General features: G+C 40.2%; 1 protein-coding gene and 1 non-coding gene across 2 annotated transcripts in view; one reads left to right on the forward strand and one right to left on the reverse strand.

Annotated features, from left to right (window-relative positions):
* The window catches only part of LOC124805603 (lipase 3-like), a 71,532-nt gene extending 68,650 nt beyond the window's left edge, over positions 1-2,882 (forward strand). The window contains exon 9 of the mRNA XM_047266170.1: positions 2,730-2,882. Coding sequence (XP_047122126.1) covers positions 2,730-2,882 — 153 coding nt within the window. The remainder of the gene's footprint in view (positions 1-2,729) is intronic.
* A 16,579-nt stretch (positions 2,883-19,461) lies between these two features.
* LOC124709423 lies at positions 19,462-19,656 on the reverse strand. The gene has a single exon (XR_007005397.1). It is a non-coding gene; the product is annotated as a U2 spliceosomal RNA (small nuclear RNA).
* Between the last annotated feature and the right edge of the window lie 5,434 nt (positions 19,657-25,090).

A 25,090-nucleotide genomic window follows, 5' to 3' on the forward strand; every position in this document is an offset into this window, starting at 1 on the left:
CAGATGGGGACGTTTACAAGACAACAACCATCCGCACGAACAGTTCGACGACGTTTGCAGCAGCATGCGCTATCAGCTCGGAGACCATGGCTGCGGTTGCCCTTGACGCTGCATCACAGACAGGACCGCCTGCGATCGTGTACTCAATGACGAACCTGAGTGCACGAATGGCAAAAGGTCATTTTTTCGGATGAAACCAGGTTCTGTTTATAGCATTATGATGGTCGCATCCGTGTTTGGCGGCATCGCGGTGAACGCACATTTGAAGCGTGTATTCGTCATCGCCATAAAAAAAAATGGTTCAAATGGCTCTGAGCACTATGGGACTCAACTGCTGAGGTCATTAGTCCCCTAGAACTTAGAACTAGTTAAACCTAACTAACCTAAGGACATCACAAACATCCATGCCCGAGGCAGGATTCGAACCTGCGACCGTAGCGGTCTTGCGGTTCCAGACTGCAGCGCCTTTAACCGCACGGCCACTTCGGCCGGCTCATCGCCATACTGGCTTATCACCCAGCATGATGGTATGGGGTGCTATTGGTTACGCGTGTCGGTCACCTCTTGTTCACATTGACGGCACTTTGGACAGTGGACGTTACATTTCAGATGTGTTACTACCTGTGGCTCTACCCTTCATTCGATCCCTGCGAAACCCTACATTTCAGCAGGATGATGCACGACCGCATGTTGCAGGTCCTGTACGGGCCATTCTGGATACAGAAAATGTTCGACTGTTGTCCTAGCCAGCACATTCTCCAGATCTCTCACCAATTGAAAACGTCTGGTCAGTGGTGGCCGAGCAACTGGCTCGTCACAATACGCCAGTCACTCCTCTTGATGAACCGTGATATCGTGTTGAAGCTGCATGGGCAGCTGTACCTGTACACTCCATCCAAGCTCTGTTTGACTCAATGCCCAGGCGTATCAAGGCCGTTATTACGGCCAGAGTTGGCTTTCCTGGGTACTGATTTCTCAGGATCTATGCACCCAAATTGAGTGAAAATGTAATCACATGTCAGTTTATGATCTGCATTTCTTCTTGGTGTAGCAATGTTAATGGCCAGCAGTGTATACGATTGCGTTACGGCATTGGTGTCAGATGATCCTCTTACAACTCTCTTCGTGCCTCTAATTTCCAGGGTTCCTTTCATATGCATTTCCACTTCAAATCCTGATAGCACGCAGATGAAAACAAGTTCCTTACTGAACGGTGCGATAAGTTTATCTCATCTACATTTTGGCCGACTCTGCAATATACTGTGCATGCTCAAGTTGACGTTTTGTTTGAAATTTCGTTATCCTGTGTCTTCCAGCTTTGTAGCAGCCAACCACTGCTTCCCCTGAAATCACTGTAATCCATGTCGCGCATTTTGACGGGCGTAACATGGGTAGCTATCATGCACATACTGTAAATTGTATTGAGTATCCTTGAAACAAGCAAACACCAGTTTTTGCAACAAGTGCGACTTGTAAACACCAATTTTCGTAAAAAAAGCCCCTGTCCTCCCATGAATAGCTGTAGTTTTTCTTACGCACTACACGGCCATATTGCTGCGTACTTGTTCAAAATATTTTTATCATTGTTGTTTCACTATGCTGCGGGTGGTCTTCCATGCACGGAATTATGTTTAGTTCCAACTCCTTCGACAACGATTGTTCTTTACTACGTTTCACTGGAGACGAGATCTGTGGCCCCCTGTCTGACTAGGATGACGAACAACAGGGCTCAACACTTATTTCGGTATCACTTTCACTTTTTAAGCACATATCTTCGTCATTGTTCTCCTCATGTACACTGCCCGCACAGTCGAGCGTATACGACACGACGCATCCCACTGACTCATCTTGCAGAAACGCTATTATTTCATCTGCCACTTCTTTCTCATTCCGCAGAATTTCTTGCTTTCCTTTCTACGTAATGCCGACTTCGGCAACTGTTCCTTGTGGGATCATAATCTGGATGGCTGGACGCGAATTTCAACCGTAGTCTTCTTGAATGCGAGACCAGTGTCGGTAACAGTCGAAGGATCAAGGCGGTGGTGGTGGTACTGGTACATAAAGTACTAATAGAACCTCCTGCAACGACATGGAATTTTTTTTTGCAGGCATACGGCCAGAATACTTTAATCTACTTTATGATGCTTTTGCAAGCACACGCAGTTCTTTGTTATTATTGTATCACTAATGTCTGATCTCGCATTTAACTGGATTTGCCACAATATGAAGGATTGTCTTAGTAAAAATGCTGCCAGTTTTGAACCTAAGATCGTGCACGTCTATTTCCTAGTGTTTAACTGAAGGCTCATACTTATTTCCTGCTGCAACGAAAATTTCCCGTTTGAGACAAACAATAAAGAATTAAACTGAATAGACCGATGACCTTGCTGTCTGGTCTCCTTCCCCAAAAAACAACAATTAAACTGAATATAAAGACAAGGACAGTAGAATAGTAATATACTACAGCGTATGATAAATATGTAGTGCATGTGATAAATTACACGTGAAGGTGTTTTCTGAAATGCAACGCTTTAAACATTCCAAGGCTAAAGCTCTGATCTACCCTCAAGTAATGTTTAGTTGACGAGGTGTCTGTTCGAGCTGTTCGTTTCGTACCCTGTTCACAATCTCTTAAGTCAAGTGTTCAGCTTTCCTTTCCAGTTAATCTAGAACAATTATTTTCATATATTTCGAAGACGATATTTAATTTGTGGTTTATCTTGTTGCAGGATGTTAACAGATTATACGAGAAGTTACCCAACTGCATCTTTAAATTCCTCGTGGAGCAAGAAACCTTCAATCATCTCGACTTTCTTTGGGCAATCCATGCCAAAGAGTTGGTCTACGATTATGTCCTTCATATCATGGCCTTAAATGTGTAAATTGTGATAAAAATTTGAGAACATAGTATCTGTTTTGTTATTGTTTGTAAGCCTCAAAAACTGTAAGCAGTCTTCTTAATTTCTGTCTTCTATTCGACTTTTATGATTTCTGAAAGATACTGTGCGCACTTTCGTTCGACATATTCCAATTATCAGTATTTAGGTCTTTTTTCCGATCCATTGTAATGAATCATCCAGCTTAGTATACCTATTAAAGTTTGTTTCTCGAAATTTTCAGTCCAGCAAAAAAAAGTATGGCAACTGTGTGAAGCATTGTTACTTTCACGTATAAACTAAGACCTGAGCGTTGTTATCCATTTCAAAATGTAATATTTCTTGGTGCCAATAATTAAAAAATAGCTCTGCTAAATCTTTGTTTCAATTTGCTTTTTCTTGTGCATTTAAAAAAGTAAAAGTTACCTGTTTTGACAATGTAAGCATGGAAGGTGTATTATAGTGCGTGATTTGGAATGGAATATTTCTAGAAGTACAGAGGACAGTAAGTTTTCAGGACAGATAATGTGATTTGCAATTTGTATGAAAACAAACCACAAATCACTTGCTCCAACACTCTCAGGTAACAACACCTTGCACGACTGATGATTGTGAATTGCTCTGAGAACCTTGCTAGCAAACTTTGTGTGTAGGTAACATAGATAGCAAAGCTACAGTATCTCAAGTAGTAATGTCTTCATCCTTGAATGTGCTTTTATTGAACTACATACCAACAGTTGATTTCTATATTCGAGAATAATTATAACCTTTACGAAAGTCACAATAATGTGTACAAGGTGCAATGGGTATAAGTGCAGATATTTCTGTCGGTGACTGAGGACGATGTACTGAACAACAATACATCAGTATTTACTTCTTTTGCAGATTAATAATTATAGCCATTAAAAGTTGTGTGTGTTTTAGGCTGGTTAATACCTTCAGCTACATGTCGCAAAAGCAAGTCATTAATGCTTATTTTCCTCTGGGCAGCAGGTTATGTGTTGAAGTGTCGACTCACGGACACACGTCTGTTTGTCTATACTGACAGGAAAATTTGGAAATTTGTGGTAAGTTCCTATGGGATGAAACTGCTTAGATCATCGGTCCCCGCGCGAACCGTGGCAATGCGCCTCAGACAGCCGCACGGCCTATATTGACAGGTGTAGTCCATGTAGTGGTGCAGAACTACCGAGCAGAAAATATCAGGTTATAAAGTTGGTGACGTGTTTGTGGGAAGACAGTAGGCTGTGTAGATATTACGCACCACATACAAAAAAAGCACTTATACCTGTTCTATCCTTGGTACGCAGTACCGTGTCGGACTGTCTATGGAACGAAGGACAGGGTCAAAGGGAGTGAAACTTCATTCATGTTGTGAACTTTCTCTTTGTTTTAGCAAAACACACGAAGTTAGATTTATTAAACACATATTGGGAAAAGATATTCAGTGGTACTGACTACTGAGGAACAGAAAATTTACAAGCATAAAACTGTATCAGACTGATTAACAGCAAACAAATTAAATAAAATAACAAAAGCTGTGGAAGTATGCTTCGCAAATAAGCACCAAATCAGAAAATTGCTATACAGCTGGATAGCGGTGGTGCGCAAGGCACACAAGAAAAATGACCAAACAAAGCTGTTTTAAGTATGGTGTCCTGAATGGTTCAAATAGTCAGTGAGAGCCTTCATGATTTAACAGATCCTAAACCAACAACACAGACAAGGAGCAAAATTAACAACCATTCAGTTCAACGAATTCACATGAACTAGAAGTAAAGAAAAATAAAATAATTAAATGGAGAGCTGCAGTAGGAGCGCAATGATTAAGTCACAAATAAATACATCGACGTGCTATACAACCCTGTATTGGCAAGGCATAGTCGCCTCGGAGGGCGGACTTGGCTCCGCTTTTGGGCGCTGCGCCTGCTCTATGAAACAGTCAGATTTCAGCTAAGTTCCACCAAAAGAAACAAAGACCGTAGCCTAATTCACAGAGGAATAAAGAAATTAATATAGGAATTGGGCCAGGCCTCTGCTATAGTCCGCAAGCCGCCGCACGACAGTCAAAATTACAGCAACAAGAAAAACAAGTAAATAATTTTCCAGTGAATTAACGGAATCGAATCAAAGAAAAACAGTTCCAAATAAAGTTATCGATCAGGACGTTCGACTGCCAACTACAAATTGTACCAAACTCGCACCACGTGGGCGAGGGGTAAATAAATAACCGCCACGCGGAGCAGAGCACTTAATCCCATGCAAACACGTTCGGTTGGGTAACACAGACACATCCTTAAAACGATCCAGGAGTGACAGCGGGGAGCAGACACACAAATTCAACAAAGCGACGGTCCACCTCCGTTCTCCGGGTCGTCGGTCGCTAAAGCACATAACACGCTCCCTCTCCAGGAACGTGTCCCACACGTCCAAAGGATTCCAGCCGGCTGTAACACATTTAATATTGGTTCACAATCCAGGAACCCGCCTGAGGATCTCTTCGTGGTGTCGCTAACACGCTCAGAGCCGGTGACGGTTAACTGCCGAACTTGCACCAACCACCAACAGCCGGCACACCCTTCGGATCACCGCCGCCGGGTTCCAACTCGGCCGCATCACCTCGAGCGAAACTGTTTTCACCTTCCCGGCTTCATTCACACTGCAGTCGCCACCGATATCCTCCTAAGGCAAAGATGTTCTACTAGAGACCATGGGGCGACCTACCGATCGCGCAAAAATCGTTTAAGGCATTTCTAGCAGTAACCAAAATTTGCAGTGAGACACTTATTTCATTCATCATAATTTTTTACCTTTTCTTAGGTTACAACATTTATCAGTCTTGTAATACAGTCTTTGTATGAGATACACTGAAGAGCCAAAGAAACTAGTACGTCTGCCTAGTATTGCGTAGGGCCCCGCGAGCACGCAAAAATGCCGCAACACGATGGGGCATGTACTCGACTAATATCTGAAGTAGTGCTGGAGGGAACTGAAGCCACGAATCCTGCAGGACTGTCCACAAATCCGTAAGAGTACGAGGGGTTGGAGATCTCTTCTGAACAGCACGTTGCAAGGTATCTCAGATATGATCAATAATGTTCATGTCTGGGGAGTTTGTTGGCCAGTGGAAGTGTTTAAACTCGGAAGAGTGTTCGTCAAGCAATTCTGTAGCAATTCTGGACGTGTGGGGTGCCGCATTGTGGTGCTGGAATTGCCCAAGTCCCTCGGGATGCTCAATGGACATGAATGAATACAAGTGACCAGACAGGCTGCTTATGTACGTATCAGCTGTCAGAGCCGTGTCGTATCAGGGGTCCCGTGTCACTCCAACTGCACATGCCCCACACCATTACAGAGCGTCCACCAGCTTGAACAGTCTCCATACGCGTACACGTCCGTCCTTTCGATACAATTTGAAACGAAACTCGTCCGACCACACAACATGTTTCCAGTCATCAACTGTCCAATGTTGGTGTTGACGGACCTAGGCGAGGCGTAAGGCTTTACATCGTCCAGTCATCAAGGGTACACGAGTGGGCCTTTGGTTCCGAAAGCCCATATCGATGATGTTTCGTTGAATGGTTCACACGCTGACACTTGTTGATGGCTCTTCATTGAAATTTGTGGCAATTTGCGAAAGGGAAGCGCTTCTGTCACGTTGAATGATTCTCTTGAATCGTCGTTGGTCCCATTCTTGCAACATTTTTTTCCGGTTTAACGATGTCGCAGATTTGATGTTTTACCGGATTCCTCATATTCAGGGTGCACTAGTGAATTGGTCGTACTTCATCGCCGCCTCCGAGATGCTGTGTCCCATCGCCCTAACACTATGTTCAAATTCGCTTAAATCTTGATAACTTGCCATTGTAGCAGCAGTAACCGATCTAACAACTGCGCCAAATACTTGTTGTCTTATATAGGCATAGCTAACCGCACTGTCGTATTCTGCCTGTTTACATATCCCTGTTTTTGAATACGCTTGCCTATACCAGTTTCTTTCGCGCTTCAGAGTAGGTTTTGGTGGGAAACGATTGTACATAAAGCGATTTGCTAATAAAGTTATTTTATGTTATATTGATTGATTTTATGTTGAGACTTGGATAATAATATTAGGTGCATGTCTGCTCCGCATCACGGCAAGTAATTAGGAAAATACACTGAGGTGACAAAAGTCATGGGACACTTCCTAATATCGTGATTTCCCTAGATCACTTCAGGCAAATGCCGGGATGGTTCCTTTGAAAGGGCACGGCCGCTTTCCTTCCCCATCCTTCCCTAACCCGAGCTTGTACTCCGTCTCTAATGACCTCGCTGTCGACGGGACGTTAAACACTAATCTCCTCCTCCCACATCCTAATATCGTATTGGACCTCCTTTTTACCGGCGTAGTGCAGCAGCTCGCGTGGTATGGACGCAACGAGTCGTTGGAAGCCTCCTACAGAAATATTGAACCTGCCGCCACTACAGCCGTCCATAATAAGTGCTGCCAGTGCAGGATTTTGTGCACAAACTGACCTCTCGATTATGCCCCATAAATTTTCGATGGGATTCTTGTAGGGCGATCTGGGTGGCCATATCATTCGCTCGAATTGTTCACAATGTTCTTCAAACCAGTCGCGAACAACTGTGGTCCAGGACATGGTGCATTGTCATCCAATAAAAAAATTCCATCGTTGTTTGGGAACACGAAGTCCATGAACGACTGCAGTCAGTCAATGATAGGTTCAGTTGGACCAAAGGACCCAGTCCCTTCCATGTAAACACAGCCCACACCATTGTGGAGCCACCACCAGCTTGCACGGTGCCTTGTTGACAACTTGAGTCCCCGAATGCACAGAGTCTGCGTCACACTCGAATCCTGCCTTCAGCTCTTACCAATTGAAATCGGGACTGGTCTGACCCGATCAGGGTTTTTGAGTTGTATAGGTACTTTGGTAGTATGAACCCACTTACCACTCTGACGTTGTTCCCCTTCTGATCTGGATGCAGTCGGAAATGGTATTCTAGAGGCGTTATATCCTCTCCAGAGGCAATCTGGCCCTTAAGTGTTGCAACTGTTCCTCGACGTACTGAGTACTGGCACTAGGGGACGTCCAAGCTAGTGCTACACAGTTTCTAGCGGGGAGAGATGTCGGTATGCTGTTGGCCACAAGAGCATCTTAACAGCACGCAGATAGCTCGTTATAGAGACAAGCGTCAGATGTGAACGAGCATTATCCTCTTGAAAAATAGCACCGCGACATTGGTGTACAAACGATAACTCACAAGGATGCAGGGTATCCTCGACATAAAGTTGTGCCGTCAAAGTTAAAATAATCAGCGCCACCTGTGACCTAAAGTCGTACCCAACAGCTCGCCCCACCATGACGTCATGAGCCTCTCCAAAATATTGGAAGAACGGAACATCCCTACGCAGGTCAGTGCGACGCTCTCAGACGGCAGTCATCCAAGGTAGTACAAAACTGCGATCATCACGGACTGCATTCAACCAGCAATCCATGCATCCCGATCATGGCACCACTCCAAAGGCTGCCGTCTGTGTTGTAACGTCAACGGCAACCTACGCCTTCTCCAGTCTGGCTGCGACTACCCGCTGACCAACGGTGTCAGAATGTCAGACAACACAGAATGTTGGAGGTAGTCCATTACTTGTCGTCAGACGGCGCCTGCAGACAAGAATGGGCTACAAACTGCTTGGCGTAAGGTACAGCAACCCCCTCTTATAGTGGTCAAACGGTCTACAGGAACGTTTAGGATGAGTGTACTTTCCCTCATCTTCTCACATCAGTCCAGTGTCACATCTCAATGCTCCACAGGTCTGTATTCTCTATGTTTCGACCAGGGGGCCGAATGGGTACCCATAATGAAGCCCCGTCTCTAAATGTCAAATACTGATAACGCAGTCTCACACGAGTTCGCGGCAGCACCATATCATTTACAGTGATCACTCAACATCTGACATTTCTCACGCTCCTCATATACCACGCCTCTTAAAAGTACTAAACATAAACAAACTAGTGCACTCTGGTGATCATTGTTCCTTACACAGATAACTGCAACTTAAATCGTTTACATACCAGCCGACAGGGCCGCCCATTAGTGTATCAAACCTGACAAATATCAGGATCCGGCATCTTTTTTTTTTTTTGCGGGAGATGGCGGGGGGTGGGGGGGGGGAGGACACACACGAGAAGAATTATATCTCTACATTTGCTTTTATTCTTTATCCAACTGCGATTTTTATAGGACTGAAATCTTCGCCAAACTGTCTGTGCTGGATGATCGTACAAGCAAGTACGGTCAGTGTTGCTGATGATGATTTTGTTAGCTTATGAGTCTGAAATAACAGAAAATAAATCGACGCAACTCAGAATCATTATAACTTGTCCAACTTCTCTTGGAGCTATTACCCCACTACTGCTTGGCATCGTCGACAGGACTCGTAAGCTAACACCGAGTGGTGCTGCAGTAGCTATTACACAACACTATGGTTATTGTTTGACCTTTAGATGTGGCATTAATTAAGTTTTATATCACTTTCATTACTACAAATAAATTCCACGTGTGAAAATGTACGTTACTGTACTGCGATTTCACGAAATTTTCTTACTTCCGTGGATCATTTCCTTTACAGTAAGTGGTCAGTATGCAGAGTAAGCTGCAAACGTTGTCAGCACTGCTGGAGATGTTCCCTGCGCAACAATCCTCGACCCACGGCCACCATAAGCTTACCCCTTCGTTCCCTGAGCTAGTCTATAACAAGACTCAAGAAAAGTTGCACAAACCTTCTAACTACCGAAATTTATCTTGCAACACATAATGATAATGGACTGCGGCGTAAACTGAACACCATTATCGCCAAACTAAGCGATAAATCACCACCTCCAGAGCCTGCCACGTTTATCAGTGACAATCATGATGTTTCTAGAGATTAAATATATTTAAATATGGGTTTACCGAGTTTCTAAGGCCCCTTTTGTGACAAGAATAGCGTTTATTCCATTGATAACAAGCTTACAATAATTTAGAGAGTCTAGTGTTGTCATTTTTCAGTTTTCATAAAAACTGCATTGGTAACAATACTGATGACCAAATATTCACATATGGTGCTTTACATACAGTGTGTTTCAGAATTAAGTACAGCGCTCGATTCCATTTATTAAGTTATTATCAGGAGTGACGGCAGTGTGCATGTTGTTGTTTTCGTCAAAATTGGGCTTCTTTACTTGTCCAAGTACTACAGAGATCTGTGAATTTATTAGGCAATTCTCTTTATATTGTTTTTAATCTGAGATATGTTACAAAATTTAAAAACTAATTTACTGCTGTTACTTTCACAGTTATTTAAAGCTTTCCTTATTCATTTAAACATATTCTAGTAGCTATTTTAAATATTTGTTTCAGGATACTGTCGGGTTATGCACATAAGCCTAGCGCACAGAAGCGCTCATAAAAACGTAAACACGATGAAAACTTCATGTAAGACCCGTAGAAAATAAAAACGAATTGAGTAGCTACATTACACTAAAAGCTAATCTGGTGTTGAAAGGACGTAACACTTTAACTTCAGCAGTAGCAGAAATTTGTTCTGCGAAAAAACGTAAACTAACTGCACTTTATGCAAGTATTTTGTCGCTTGATGAAGGAGAGGAAAGCAACCAAACGCCTGAGTCTGATGGACGTATAGGCTGTGACTGGAATTCAAGTGATCCTGGGCAACTCCCATATCCATTTTGTAATAGTGAAGAGACAGAAGCGTTAGAAAGGGCGTTTCAAGTATAGACCCTCCAACAATTAAACAGTTTAAAGACAAAGTAGAAAATTTCCCAAGCATCACTTGTATTCCAAATATGTTAACAACAAATTGAAATAGAAATAGGTGGAGGGACAGCCAGAGGAAACTCCTCTCTTGGCTATCCTTACTACTTCAGAATTACAGCAAAAAGCCTGTTACATCTAGGTTAGCTAAACTAGATAAGGGATTTGACTAAACGAAAACAACTTGGAAAGAATTCTACTCTCTTCTTCCTAGTTACGAGAACAGTTTTGTGTATGAAAACAATTATTTAGCTTGGACATGTTATGTACAAACTCTAATAGGTAGCAGTCTATATTCCGCATTCGAGAAACTATTGCTGAAAGAAAAGACCTTTTTAGCTGTTTAGACGTTATTATCTTATGGTCTCACGAAATCTGCCTTTTAGGGGAAGCAGTCACCAGTTAGGAAAGCCATATGATAACTACTTTGAGTTAATTTTAATAGAATATTCAATTTATGTTGAAAGCTGTCATGAGAAACAAACTATTTACCTTGGTGAACACAGAATGAGCTTTTGTCATTGTGTGGGGATAGCATTTTAAATAAAATCTTGGAAGAAAGGCAGAAAGCTCTGGTTTTTCATTTACTTGCGATGCTATTTCAGTTGTATCTAAGACCAAGCTGAAAACCCTGATTTTAAGGTTTTTATTGACAAAGAGGAATACAGATTGGAAATTCATAAATCGATTCATAAATGGATTTTCAGAAATCGTAGGTGCATTTAACAAGCATGAAACTGATTTACATCACTGTTGTGGTCAGTGCTTTGATAATGGATCGGGCATGGCTGGGCCAAAAGAAGTTATATAAGCGAAAATTTTATCTGCTGGCAACATTTGCTACCTGTGTAGCTCGTACTCTGAACTTAGTACGATTACATGCTACAAATAGTAATGAAGTACGTTATTCAGTTAGTTTACAGGCAGATGTAAGGCAAAACTGCGAAAAAAGTTCGAATTTTTTACTATTTAATTTATTAGATAGAATCTTTAAGAGTAACATTTCAAAGTTTGATAATCGAATTCTGGCTATAAATATGTTTAAATAAATGTTGTTTGGGAGTCTGTGCATACCACGTCCCCTCTTTATATGCTGTGATCCACGCAGTCTCTACGCTAGAAATTTTTTGTGCGTTAATTTTTCGTTCACACAATCGAAGCGAACTGCAGATGAGTCTAGAAGGCTGTGAGAAAGATTATCTTTGCTTCTTCCTTTGTTTACAACGTGTGTTTTTGAATAGTGTGTGCTACAAACTTGTTTAAGTTTTTAGTTTTGCGGATCTCAAACAGTTTTGCTCGAAATGGGTCATAACAATGGAGACATATTCAAAAAAGTGAGGATATGTCGAATTTTCTGTGTAAAAGGTAAAGGAAATTTAAATAAAATAGTGTTACAGATGCTACTCCTTAGTGTAAAGAACAGTTATCGACAAACTCACTGAGTTCATCGAAGAATAAAATTAGTGAAAGAATTGATAATGCTGTGTACATTGTGAAAGACGAGTTTTCCAGTGGATTTAGGTTAACTGACTTAGAAATACTTGCCCAGATAATTAACATTTCATGTTCATGTGGTAATTGTGGATCAAAGACATTGTAAGTAAGATACATGATTTGTGTAAAGTTTGCAAATATTATGTTCAGTTCAAGATTTCTACTCTCAATAGGAAGGCGTACGAGGCGAATACAAGATTGTGTTGCGCCATGAGATGCTTAGCTGTAGGCAGAGAAGGCACAAATTTATTTTGTGGCTTGATGAAAATGCCTGGACCTTTGACTAGATTCAGTGATTGCAACAGAACACTCCCCAGTGTTCTTGAAGTTGAATGCAAGGAGGACATGGAAAAAGCTGTTGAGGAAGCTGTAGATATTAACAGTGAAGGTAAATAATGACACTGTTTAGTGAAGATAGATCTGTGTGTCTCTTGTGATGGAATCTGGATGGAGAGGGAACATGGTGTATCATCTATCATTAGTGTGGATACAGGGAAAATGTTCCAGGTAATGGGCTAATATTCCTCTTAGTCTGACACAATAAAGAATAATGATGACAGTGAAGAAGAGAGGTGGCAACAGGAACACAAGAAAGTGTGCAGAAAGAATTACCAAGGGTCAAGTGGTGGGATGGAAGCAGCTGGAATGAAACTAACATTCCAAAGAGGAGTCGAACAATAGGGTGTTAGGTATGTGAAGTATGTAGGTGATAGAAATTCCAGTGCTTTTAAGACTGTTTTAGATAGCAAAATTTATGACCCTCAAACTAAAATTGAAAAACTGGAATGCATGTGGCATGTTCAAAACCGAATAGGACGTAGACTCCTCAGATTGTAGAAAGAAATGAAAGGAAAGAAATTAGAAGGTGGAAAGCCACTGACAGGTATTAACAGACACACAGACAAGGAAATTCACATTTTACTAATACATTATGGAGAAGCTGTAAAGGACAACTTACGTAGTATGAAAACAATACAGCAAGACTTGTGGGCAATATTCTTTCACAAAATTGCCACGGATCTTCAATGCTCTCTTTGTCACTTATCGTGGTGCAAGACAGAAGTCAGGGAAAAGCCATACACCCACAAACATGGTTTGCCACTTTCTGTTTTAGATGTAATAAAACCAACTTTCAGGGGCCTAGCCAATCCTTAACTGCTGAAAATATGTGTACATGGGAAAACACAGAATAAAATTCAGGGCTACATTCACCTTATATGGATGCATTGTCCAAAAATGGTATTTGTGTCCTCAATTGTTGTGATGACAGCTGTACAACTTTAGATAGTAGTGAAATGATTAAGAAGTTAATTCGACCTTTCCCTGATGATATGAATATCTTATCAAAGAAGTACAAATGTTTGAGTCAGTGAGTGCAGCTATATTTTTCTGGAACTGACTGAGACAACATTTAACAAATGGCTTGCATTTCTTGTTCTAAATGGGATTTATACTTTTAGCTTACATTATGTTTTCCTGAATGTTGCATTGCAGTGATTGTCACTTCAAATGAGAGAGGATTTAGTAAAATAGCACTAATCAAAAGACATTTAAGATATACACATTAGGCCAAGAGACATTTAATCATGTAGCACTGTTATCAATAGAGCATGAACGTGTTTCTAAAATTAGATTAGGTATTGTAGTGGATAATTTCATCAGCTGCAAGAACAGAACATTCCACATTCCATCTCCAGTCGTTCGAAATTGCTTAGCTGACACTGACAGTTTCTACCATACACTTTTAAAATCAGAATAGCTATTGTTATTATTATTATTATTATTAATATTATTAGTATCTTCTTTCCTTTCTCAGACCTTAGGTCTGGTTAAAAATAGGAAATGACGTGGACCTTGATCAAGCGTGACTTCCTTTTAACTGTACAATATATGTTACATTGCATTTAGGAACTTTCGGCTAATTGAACATGTATCAATAATTACAGATTTCTGTAGTTGTATATATACGTTTGGATGTAGCTGTATTGCGTTGATGTACTAGTGGATATTGTGTGGTATGACTCCTGTAGTTGATAGTATAATTGGTATGATGTCAACTTTATCCTGATGCCACATGTCTTTGACTTCCTCAGCCAGTTGGATGTATTTTACAATTTTTTCTCCTGTTTTCTTCTGTATATTTGTTGTATTGGGTATGGATATGTCGATTAGTTGTGTTAATTTCTTCTTTTTATTGGTGAGTATGATGTCAGGTTTGTTATGTGGTGTTATTTTATTTGTTATAATGGTTCTGTTCCAGTATAATTTATATTCATCATTCTCCAGTACATTTTGTGGTGCATACTTGTATGTGGGAACGTGTGGTTTTATTAGTTTATGTTGTATGGCAAGTTGCTGATGTATTATTTTTGCTACATTGTCATGTCTTCTTGGGTATTCTGTATTTGCTAGTATTGTACACCCACTTGTGATGTGATCTACTGTTTCTATTTGTTGTTTGCAAAGTCTGCATTTATCTGTTGTAGTATTGGGATCTTTAATTATATGCTTGCTGTAATATCTGGTGTTTATTGTTTGATCCTGTATTGCAATCATGAATCCTTCCATCTCACTGTATGTATTGCCTTTTCTTAGCCACCTGTTGGATGCGTCTTGATCGATGTGTGGCTGTGTTAGATGATACGGGTGCTTGTCATGTAGTGTTTTCTTTTTCCAATTTACTTTCTTCGTATCTGTTGATGTTATGTGATCTAAAGGGTTGTAGAAGTGGTTATGAAATTGCAATGGTGTAGCTGATGTATTTATATGAGTGATTGCTTTGTGTATTTTGCTAGTTTCTGCTCGTTCTATAAAGAATTTTCTTAAATTGTCTACCTGTCCATAATGTAGGTTTTTTATGTCGATAAATCCCCTTCCTCCTTCCTTTCTGCTTAATGTGAATCTTTCTGTTGCTGAATGTATGTGATGTATTCTGTATTTGTGGCATTGTGATCGTGTAACTGTATTGAGTGCAACTAGGTCTGTGTTACTCCATTTCACTACTCCAAATGAGTAGGTCAATATTGGTATAGCACAGGTATTTATAGATTTTGTCTTGTTTCTTGCTGTCAATTCTGTTTTCAGTATTTTTGCTAGTCTTTGTCTATATTTTTCTTTTAGTTCTTCTTTACTATTTGTATTATCTATTCCTATTTTGTCTGTATCCTAGATATTTTTAGGCATCTGTTTTTTCCATCGCTTCTATGCAGTCGCTGTGGTTATCCAATAAGTAATCTTCTTGTTTAGTGTGTTTTCCCTTGACTATGCTATTTTTCTTACATTTGTCTGTTCCAAAAGCTATATTTATATCATTGCTGAATACTTCTGTTATCTTTAGTAATTGGTTGAGTTGTTGATTTGTTGCTGCCAGTAGTTTTAGATCATCCATGTATAGTAAATGTGTGATTTTGTGTTGGTATGTTCCAGTAATGTTGTATCCATAATTTATATCACCTCTGCATCTATTATCAGTTGCTCTATACGTCCTAGTGCTCCTTTGGAACAGACTTTTTGTTCTTCATTTATAATTTTGTTCTGTTTTGTATGTGTCATTAATTTCTGTGTAATGATTGAAGTTAATATTTTGTTTATTGTTGGTAGGCATGTTATGGGGCGATATTTTGCTGGGTTTGTTGTGTCTGGTTGATCTTTAGGTTTCAGATAAGTTATTCCATGTGTAAGTGTATCAGGAAATGTGTATGGGTCTGCAGTGTAATTGTTAAATAATTTAGTTAGATGTGAATGTGTTGAGGTGAACTTCTTTAGCCAGAAATTTGCTATTTTACCTTTTCCAGGGGCTTTCCAATTGTGCGTAGAATTAATTGCTTGGGTGACTTCAGGCATTTGTGGTATCATCTTGTATGTGTCTGTTTCTGCTTGTATCCACCGTGCATGCCTGTTATGTTGTACCAGGTTTGACCGTTGCTCCAGAAGTGTTCCATATCTGTTATGTTTGGTGGGTTGTCTATTTTAATGTGTGTGTTATCTATTGTCTGATGAAATTTCTTTTCGTTTGTGTTGAATGTTTGGTTTTGTTTCCTTCTATTTTCACTTTTTTTGTATCCTCTAAGTCATTTGGCCAATGCTTGTAATTTCTGTTTCTTTTCATGTAATTGCTCTATCACTTCTTGTTGTGAGATTTTACCTAACCTTTTTCGTTTTTTGTCTGATATTACATTTCTTATAAATTGTGTTAGCTGTCCAATGTCTATTATTATTATTATTATTATTATTATATTACTATTGTTATTATTATTATGTGGGCTAATTTATTCCAATGAGGTACATTCTATTAATAAATTAATCATTGTGTAGACAACATTTAGTTACTGATCACATGTAAAACAACATACTGAAGTATTTATGATAGTACACACTGAAGAATTTGCGATAATTACCTTCTATGGCACTGAGAAGGCTTGAAGGCTCTCAAAAACGTTTTGTAGACAACGAAATCTACGGGCAGCCCTGCAGTTAAGGTGTGGATGTGTATGAAAGTACACTGACATGCAATCAGGTTCAAGGAGCTGCCCTTTTTTACTGGGCAGTGGGAAAAGAAGTCTGCATTTCCACAAGAACTGATAAAATCACTTTATTTCAATGAAAGCAGCAATGGAGTTAAAAATCTAAATGCCTAATATTAGTGCAGCAGTCACAACTGACAAAATAATTTCTTTTGTGTAATGTGTTGACTTCAGTGGTCATAGTTTTGAAAATAAATGTTCACAATATATTGGTTGTACTGTCCCAAATTTCCACATGAATAATATTACAATAGCCATCATAGTGGAACACTTGTTGATGGCTCACACACAAGGGTACTACAACTGCTTATTGTATATAGATAATTTTGATGTTGCAATCACCCCAGCTAACATAATGTATTGTTGGTTTTCGACAGTTAAAAAAAAAGGTGTTGGACAATTTTAAAAAAAGCTGTTGGAAAAAGCAACTTTCTAATTACTGTGAATGTGTTCACAGGCACTGTTACAACAGGAATTTAGAAATGGAAAATGAATTTCAAATTAATAACATTGACTGTACCACATTTTATTATATATATTTCATTTTATTGCAATATATGAAACATAAAGCAATATTTCCCACTGTATCTATAATGTACGTCCTTTCCATTGTCTCTTACAACAATACATGCCTTGTGTAGCAGTTGTGGCACCTTTGTATATGCTTCTGAGGTGAGCAATTGAAACACATAATACTCTAGCACAGTGAGTAAGGTAACAAAAGAAATAGACTCACTACCAAACTGGTTAAGCTACAGTCACTGCGCATCTTTATAAACTTTAAAAGACACATTTGAATGAGGGATAAAAATGTTTTTGTGGTGAAATAATATTTCAGTACAGATTAATAATCATCCATTGGGCACAATAGATCATCTTTCAGTGATTCTTTTTTTACTTCATCAACAGCTGTACAGTATTTTCCAAATAATTGTTTCTTATACCCCATAAATTTCTCCTGTATGACATTGAGACTTATAGGAGCAAGAAATGTCTTTGGTATTCCATCTGTAAATTCAGCATCTATGAAGTTAATACATTTATGGCTAATAGTATCTGACTTCACTACTATACATATGCATGAACTCAAACATCCCCATATGTCTCTATGACAGGGATCCCCAAACCAAAGCAGTGGCTGCTCATTCCAATCTGACTAAACTGGACTTGAACACCATGTTTGGCATTCTCGATTTCAAGCTTTGTATTCACTATCTGCTTTTATGCCTATATTCATGTGCTGTGATCTGCAGGTAGTCAACCACTTGACTATAGCTCAATGAATCGTTGTGTGTCCAGATGAAACGTATCTGGTAGCCCATGTATGTGTAGCACACTTATGTGTGGATTGTTGAGCAGATGCTTGAACAGATGTGTGTCCCACTCCAACAAGGCAGCTAGTGCTGAATCAGGAGGCTGCTTCCGTGCAGCTGCAAAGAAGGAAAAAGCTGTAAGTACTTATACACAAAAAACAGTGGGAGAAAACGGTTAATAATAATATTAATAAAAATAAAAATAATAATAAAATACCTACACTTAAATATGACAGGTTCTTCCTCTTGTCCTGTCTGGCTGATCTCTGCAGACACTTCACGCTCTTTCCACTGCAGTGAACAGAATGCAAGTGACTCAGTTAGTGAGTTCCTGCAGCATTACCAACTATCTGACATCATAGCCTTCCATCTTGGCAGCCATCTTGTGATTTCATAACCTGTCACAGTCAGCCATCAGTCGGCCATTAGTCTGCTATCTGCTATCACTGTGGCACTAGTGTGCCATTGCATGCCATTTTTTTCTGACAGCATTCTGTATTGTCATAGAATGTCATATTGGGTGCCATCTTGTGACAGTACAGCACGATGTCTTGTATCCGCCATCTTGTTTGACATAACCTTGACCTTGGAGGGGGAGAGGGGACCTTCACCTTTGTAAAAAATTTTCAGTATTGCAAAACTGCACCAATATAAACTTTAGTCCACTCGTTACGACACTAAACTAATCCAGAAACATTTTCTGTGTGTTGCACAATTTTTTAAATTATTTTAAATCAGTGTAATAAACTACCTTTGCAACATTTAAAATGAAGGTCTTTGAACTATAACAGATTAACTTCATTTTTAAAATGACTGGTTTCATTTCCGTACAAAACACCTTAAGAGCTGAATTTGCTCGTCATATGAGTAACCTCTCCGATTTATAACTGAAGTTTATACGCTACATCATAGGATAATTATCCTGAAGCATCGATACAATGAGACCTGAGCCTAGTAATTTTAAAAATGATATCCGTTGATCAAAAAAGTAAGTTCAAAAAGCAGAGACACTATGTCATTTTCTGCAAGGCATTTGAACGTTCAACATTTTTCGTAATAAGGGCAGTGTTTGCGCACATTATCATTCACAGAACCCTCTGAATAAATATCATGACTTGTAATTAATGCTGGTTTGCTGATAATGAGTGTATCAAGAAGCTCGGATTAAATAAGCTTGAAATTTTCACAATTGCAGTGTTATTAAACAGTCATCCTTATGGGAAAGCCTAATTCACCAGCGCTCACGTTGCTCACTTTTTCCACAGCAATTCCACTGTTCTTAATACATGCAGCAACATTGTACTTTGGAGAGTATTCTTGAAGTTGAAACTTAATGGTTTTGGACATTATTTAATGAAGTGGACAAACATACTACAATCTCTCACATATGTCTCACGAAGTGACTGCAATAAGAAAATTCGGGGTACAATCAACAGCAGAAGTTTTGTCTTTTGTTTTCTCGATAAATAAGAGAAAACAGTCATTCGTGAGTTTTTAAGCCCTGAGCACTCCGTCGTGAGTAAAAAATAAGTTAAATACTGTAGTCCTGCAGTGCAGCACGTATCACTTATTAAGTTGATAAGGGCGGATACTACACTTTGATCTTAGCCAAAAGGGTCCCTACAAATGGATGGACTGACATCTTAGAGGTAGACTAAAATTACATCTACAGCTGTATGCATACTTCTCAAGTCATCGTACGGTGTGTGGGGGAGGATACCTGTACTACTACCAGTACTCTACATGTGAACCACACTTTCCTAAAATTCGTCCAATAAACCGATGTCAATGTTTCGCCTTCACCGCTACCGTCCTTACGTGTTCGTCCCAATTCATATCGCTCTTCTTTCAATTGATGTGACTGTACAGGCAACGCACTGCTAATGGTGCGTTCGAACATTACGGGATTGTATTTCCTAACACATCTTACATTTTTCTGCATTTAGAGCATGGCGCCGTTTATCAATCATCTTGTAACCTCCTACAGTTCCTACCTACACGTACACCACAGCACCATCAAAATCCCCTGGGTCACTCCTGACGATATCCTGGTCTCTGAAACACTCGCCGTAGAGGACAACATACCGGGTTGTATTGTTTAAGTCTTCGGGACACTCACAGATGTTCGAACATATTGTGTATCCTCGTACCTTCGTTAACAGCCAACAGTGGGGTACGCCTTCAGTGTCTGAAAACGCCATCTTCATTCAACAGTCCAAGATTCTGAAGGTTTTTTTCGGATTACACAGGACGTTCTATACAGCATATTACGTATATTTGTTTAAAATTACAGACCGATTGGCATGGACCAACTTAACTACGCCTTCTGATTGGCAGTGTTACGTTTATATACCGTACGAAATCGTCGAACAGCACATAAATATGGTGAATTGTTGTTACTAAGCAGAAAATGTTGAAGGAGTGATCATGGTACCTTACTAGCGACAGAAAAAAGTAGCGTTGACGCAATATTGCTATTATCTGTTGTCACAATTGACTTGCAGGCATCCAATACAAATTGTGCTCCCGCACTGAAAAGTTCAGGGTTCATTTAACGTTAACCCAATAATATTTCCAGATGCCATGCCGACTGATCTCAAAACATTTTTCTGGACTAATTCACAAATTATCATGAGCTTTGTGACACTATCAGTTGTGAATGCAATCAACATTCCGAATGAATTTGAGTTAGATATAAACTAAATTCCAAAGAACTAAAGGGTCCAAAGACACAGTGCTAGATTCCAAAGGAGTTAACAAAGCCAAGTCGTATTAAATGCAGTTAGAATTTTGAGATAAATTCTACCACGTACATAACAAACACAATCTCTCGAGTGTACATGATAACATGGAGAGTTGATCTACGTCGTTGTATCGCTCCGCTATCACAGACCCAGCACGATATGCAGATAAACCTGTTTCGGATTGTTGGCGTAATTTTAACGGTGATCACTGATATGATAATAAGAAGAACATACCCTTCAGTTAAGTATCATTTATGAAACTGTTTTTAACCCGCAGGCGTACTGAAATCATTAAAATACTCAGTTGAACAAGTTCATTATCTCGTTATAAAAGCCTCGTTGCAGAAATCATTACCGCTATCAGAAAAAGTACTGTGGAAAAAATCCAGATAAAAGCGTTTACATATCAATACAACCACTGTAGTTTCAACTGTTCGGAATTCCCTCCTGAAACGAAGTCTTTCCCGTAAATCTCCGTGTTAAGCATGTCAAACTATACTCACAGTAGTCCAGAACATCAATTGTACTAAAAGCTGTGGGAAAAAGTGTGCAACTGATAAAAGTCTTCCATTAGATTGTTGTTACTCAGATCATTTGTAATCGCGAGAAATCTACCAACAAAAGTTTTCGACTTTCACCAATTCGTCCGGTTGAATACTGTATTGTAACTACTACGTTTAAATCACCATATAAGTACTTTTTCTGTTAACTTTCGCTTAACTCCAAATTCAGGAGATAATCTTCGACTAAATGTCTTCATCATTAACCCTACGTACACAAAGCCATTAGATTCAGTTTCGTTGACGTTAAAACTACGAGGGTCGGTCAAAAAGTAATGCCTCCCATTTTTTTTCTACTTAAAGAAATTAAGTTAAGTGAAAAATTTGAATTTGGCGCCATTCCTCAAACCTTCTTCTGCAATCCACTGCAGTAGTAACTTTCTGTGTCAACAGGTGGCAGCACAGCAGAAGTTTGTAAGATGGCCGACATCGATGTTCGTTTGAGACAGCGTTGTGTGATTGAATTCTTGAATGCAGAAGGTGAAACGCCCATACGCATTCATGAAAGACTGAAGAAGGTGTATGGTGTTGTGACAGTGGATGTCAGCACTGTTAGACGATGGGTTCGTCGTTGTAAGGAAGCTGAAGGGCAAACACCGTTGACTGACGAAAAGCGGAGCGGCAGGCCGGTGAGTGCAGTGACTCCACACAACATTCAGCAAGTTGATGACATCATTCGTGGTGACCGTCGGGTGACTGCAGATGAAGTGTGTCGCATTATTTCTCTTAGTAAAGGCAGTGTGATCACGATTATTAAACAATTGGGGTACTCAAAAGTTTGTGCACGGTGGGTTCCAAGAATGTTAACCGATCAGAATAAAGATGCAAGGAAAACAATAGCCTCCCAACACTTGCAGCGCTTCCGTTTGGAGGGAGATGAGTTTCTGAAAAAAATTGTGACCGGGGACGAAACATGGGTGCATTTTTTTGAACCCGAATCAAAGAGGCAGTCAATGGAGTGGCGTCACACAAGCTCGCCGAGGAAGAAAAAATTCAAAACTGTGCGATCGGCAGGGAAAGTTATGGCAACAGTTTTCTGGGATACAGAGGGTGTGATTCTGGTTGATTTTTTGGAGCAGGGATGCACAATAAATTCTGTTCAATACGTCACAACCCTCAACAAACTTAAAGCACGTCTTCAGCGAGTTCGCCCAACAAAATCAATGGCAGATGTTCTTCTTTTGCATGACAATGCAAGACCACACACCAGTCGTCACACCTCTGACGAGATTGTCAAAATTGGATGGGAAGTTTTGCCTCATCCCCCATACAGCCCTGACCTGGCACCATCAGACTTCCATCTGTTCGGGCCACTAAAAGAAGCTCATCGTGGGATTCATTTTGAAGATGAGGAGGCCGTCAAAACATCCGTGCGTCAATGGCTTAGGAAGCAGAGCTGTGATTTTTACCGTGCTGGGATACATGCCCTTGTTCAAAGATGGACCAAAACTGTAGAGATGGGCGGAGATTACATTGAAAAATGACAAAATGATCCTCAATGTTGTGGTTTTCAACCTATGTAATTGCATTAAATTTCCTGACAATTAAACGTAGAAAAAAAAATAGGAGGCATTACTTTTTGACTGACCCTCGTATGATAGCATACGCTTATTCTCAACTACTGCTGAAATACCTATAGTTTTGTCAGATTTGTGCTTTATGCTATATCCGGGAGTGCTGCAGTATTGTCAACATACAGCGATCAGTGCCAAAAACTCTTTCGTGCAACTTTTATCTTCTAAGGCTAACATCTATACAGGAAAATGACGTGACAATAGATCTTGCGCTATCTTTATACTTCGATGATTCAATGGCGTTATAACAGCTGAGGAAGAATACATTGCTTCAACCAAATGATTGAAAAAATGCCTTGCCGTGGAAGATGAGTCAGTAACTAAGAAACAGTCTGACTAACTGTAATAATCTTTTGTCCATTTCTTTTAATACGTACCGTCTCACAAGAATATGAGGTGCATCATGCAGCTTTTCTCACAGTTCTGTTTGTTTGTGTATGAGAGTTTTAGGAAAAAGGCACGAATATACTCAGGCTTTATCTTGTGATTCTGAAAGAGATCAGACGCTTCCTAAACAATTGATTTGAGGCTTTCGTGTAGAATAAGCAGTAGTGCAAGTGTGCTGCAAGTGATTTCGGTTATATGTCCAGTATTGCAGAGGTGAGTTGTTAATTCTGAATTGTTGTGTTAAGACCAGTGCTGGCATGTCCTCAATGAATATCACGTCTTTATGCTGCAGCTCTTCAAATAAGTCTACTTCTGTTAAAAATTCAATGTCCATTTATGTTTTTAATTGTAAGTTCTGTTACCTTGGAACATTTCATGGCAGTTTGTTTGAACTAAGAAATAATGTAAGTAAACTGAAGTCTTCAAGATGGATGTAAATCTCCGAAACACGTGGTGATACATTCTCAAGCACGCATGTACGCTATGTGATCAAAAGTATCCGCACAACTGGCTGAAAATGACTTACAAGGTCTTGGCGCCATTCATCGGTAATGCTGGAATTCAGTATGCCCACCTTTAGCATTGATGACATCTTCCACTCTCGCAGCATACACGTTCAATCAGGTGCTGGAAGGTTTCTTGGGGAATAGCAGCCCCATTCTTCACGGAGTGCTGCACTGAGGAGAGGTATCGGTGTCGGTCGGTGAGGCCTGGCACGAAGTCGGCGCTCCAAAACATCCCAAAGGTGTTCTATAGCATTCAGGTCAGGACTGTCCATTACAGGGATGTTACTGTGGTGTAACCACTATGCCACAGGCCGTGCATTACGAACAGGTGCTCGATCGTGTTAAAGATGCAGTCGCCATCGCCGAATTGCTCTTCAACAGCGGAAAACAAGAAGGTGCTGAAAACATCAATGTAGGCCTGTGCTGTGATAATGCCACCTAAACAACAAGGGGTGCAAGCCTCCTCCACGAAAAAAAAAACGACCACACCGTAATACCACCGCCTCCGGATTTTCCTGTTGGCACTACACACGCTGACAGGTGCCGTTCACCGGACATTCGCCCTACCCACACCCTGCTATCGAATCGCCACATTGTTTACCGTAATTCGTCACTGCACACAATGTTTTACCACTGTTCAATCGTCCAATATTTACGCTTCTTACACCACGCGAGTCGTCGTTTGGCATTTACCGGCGTGATGTGTAGCTCAGGAGCAGCCGCTCGACCTTGAAATCCTAGTTTTCTCACCTCCCGCCTAACTGTCATAGTGCTTGCAGTGGATCCTGACGCAGTTTGGAATTCCTGTGTGATGGTCTGGATAGATGTCTGCCTATTACACGTTACTAACCTCTTCAACTGCCGGTGGTCTGTGTCAGTCAACAGATGAGGTCGGCCTGTACGATTTTGTGCTACACGTGTCCCTTGTCCTTTGTACTACACTGTCACTTTGGAAACAATGTAACTAGGGATGTTTAGGAGTGTAGACATCTCGCGTACAGACCTATGACGCAAGTGACAGCCAGTCATCTGACCACGTTCGAAGTCCGTGAGTTCCGCGGAGCGTCCCGTTCTGCTCTCTCACAACGTCTAATGTCTACTGAGGTCGCTTACATGCAGTGCCTGGCAGTAGGTGGCAGCACAATACACCTAATATGAGGAACGTATATTTTTGGGGGTTCCGGATACTTTTGATCACATAGTGTATGTTCACAGACGGAAAAAACCAGCAACACCAAAAAACAATTAATGTGGAGTAATGAAATTCTGGGAATATATTTCTCTTGGTAACATGT

The sequence above is a fragment of the Schistocerca piceifrons genome, chromosome 7 (genome assembly GCF_021461385.2).
Source record: "Schistocerca piceifrons isolate TAMUIC-IGC-003096 chromosome 7, iqSchPice1.1, whole genome shotgun sequence".
Lineage (NCBI taxonomy): Eukaryota > Metazoa > Arthropoda > Insecta > Orthoptera > Acrididae > Schistocerca > Schistocerca piceifrons.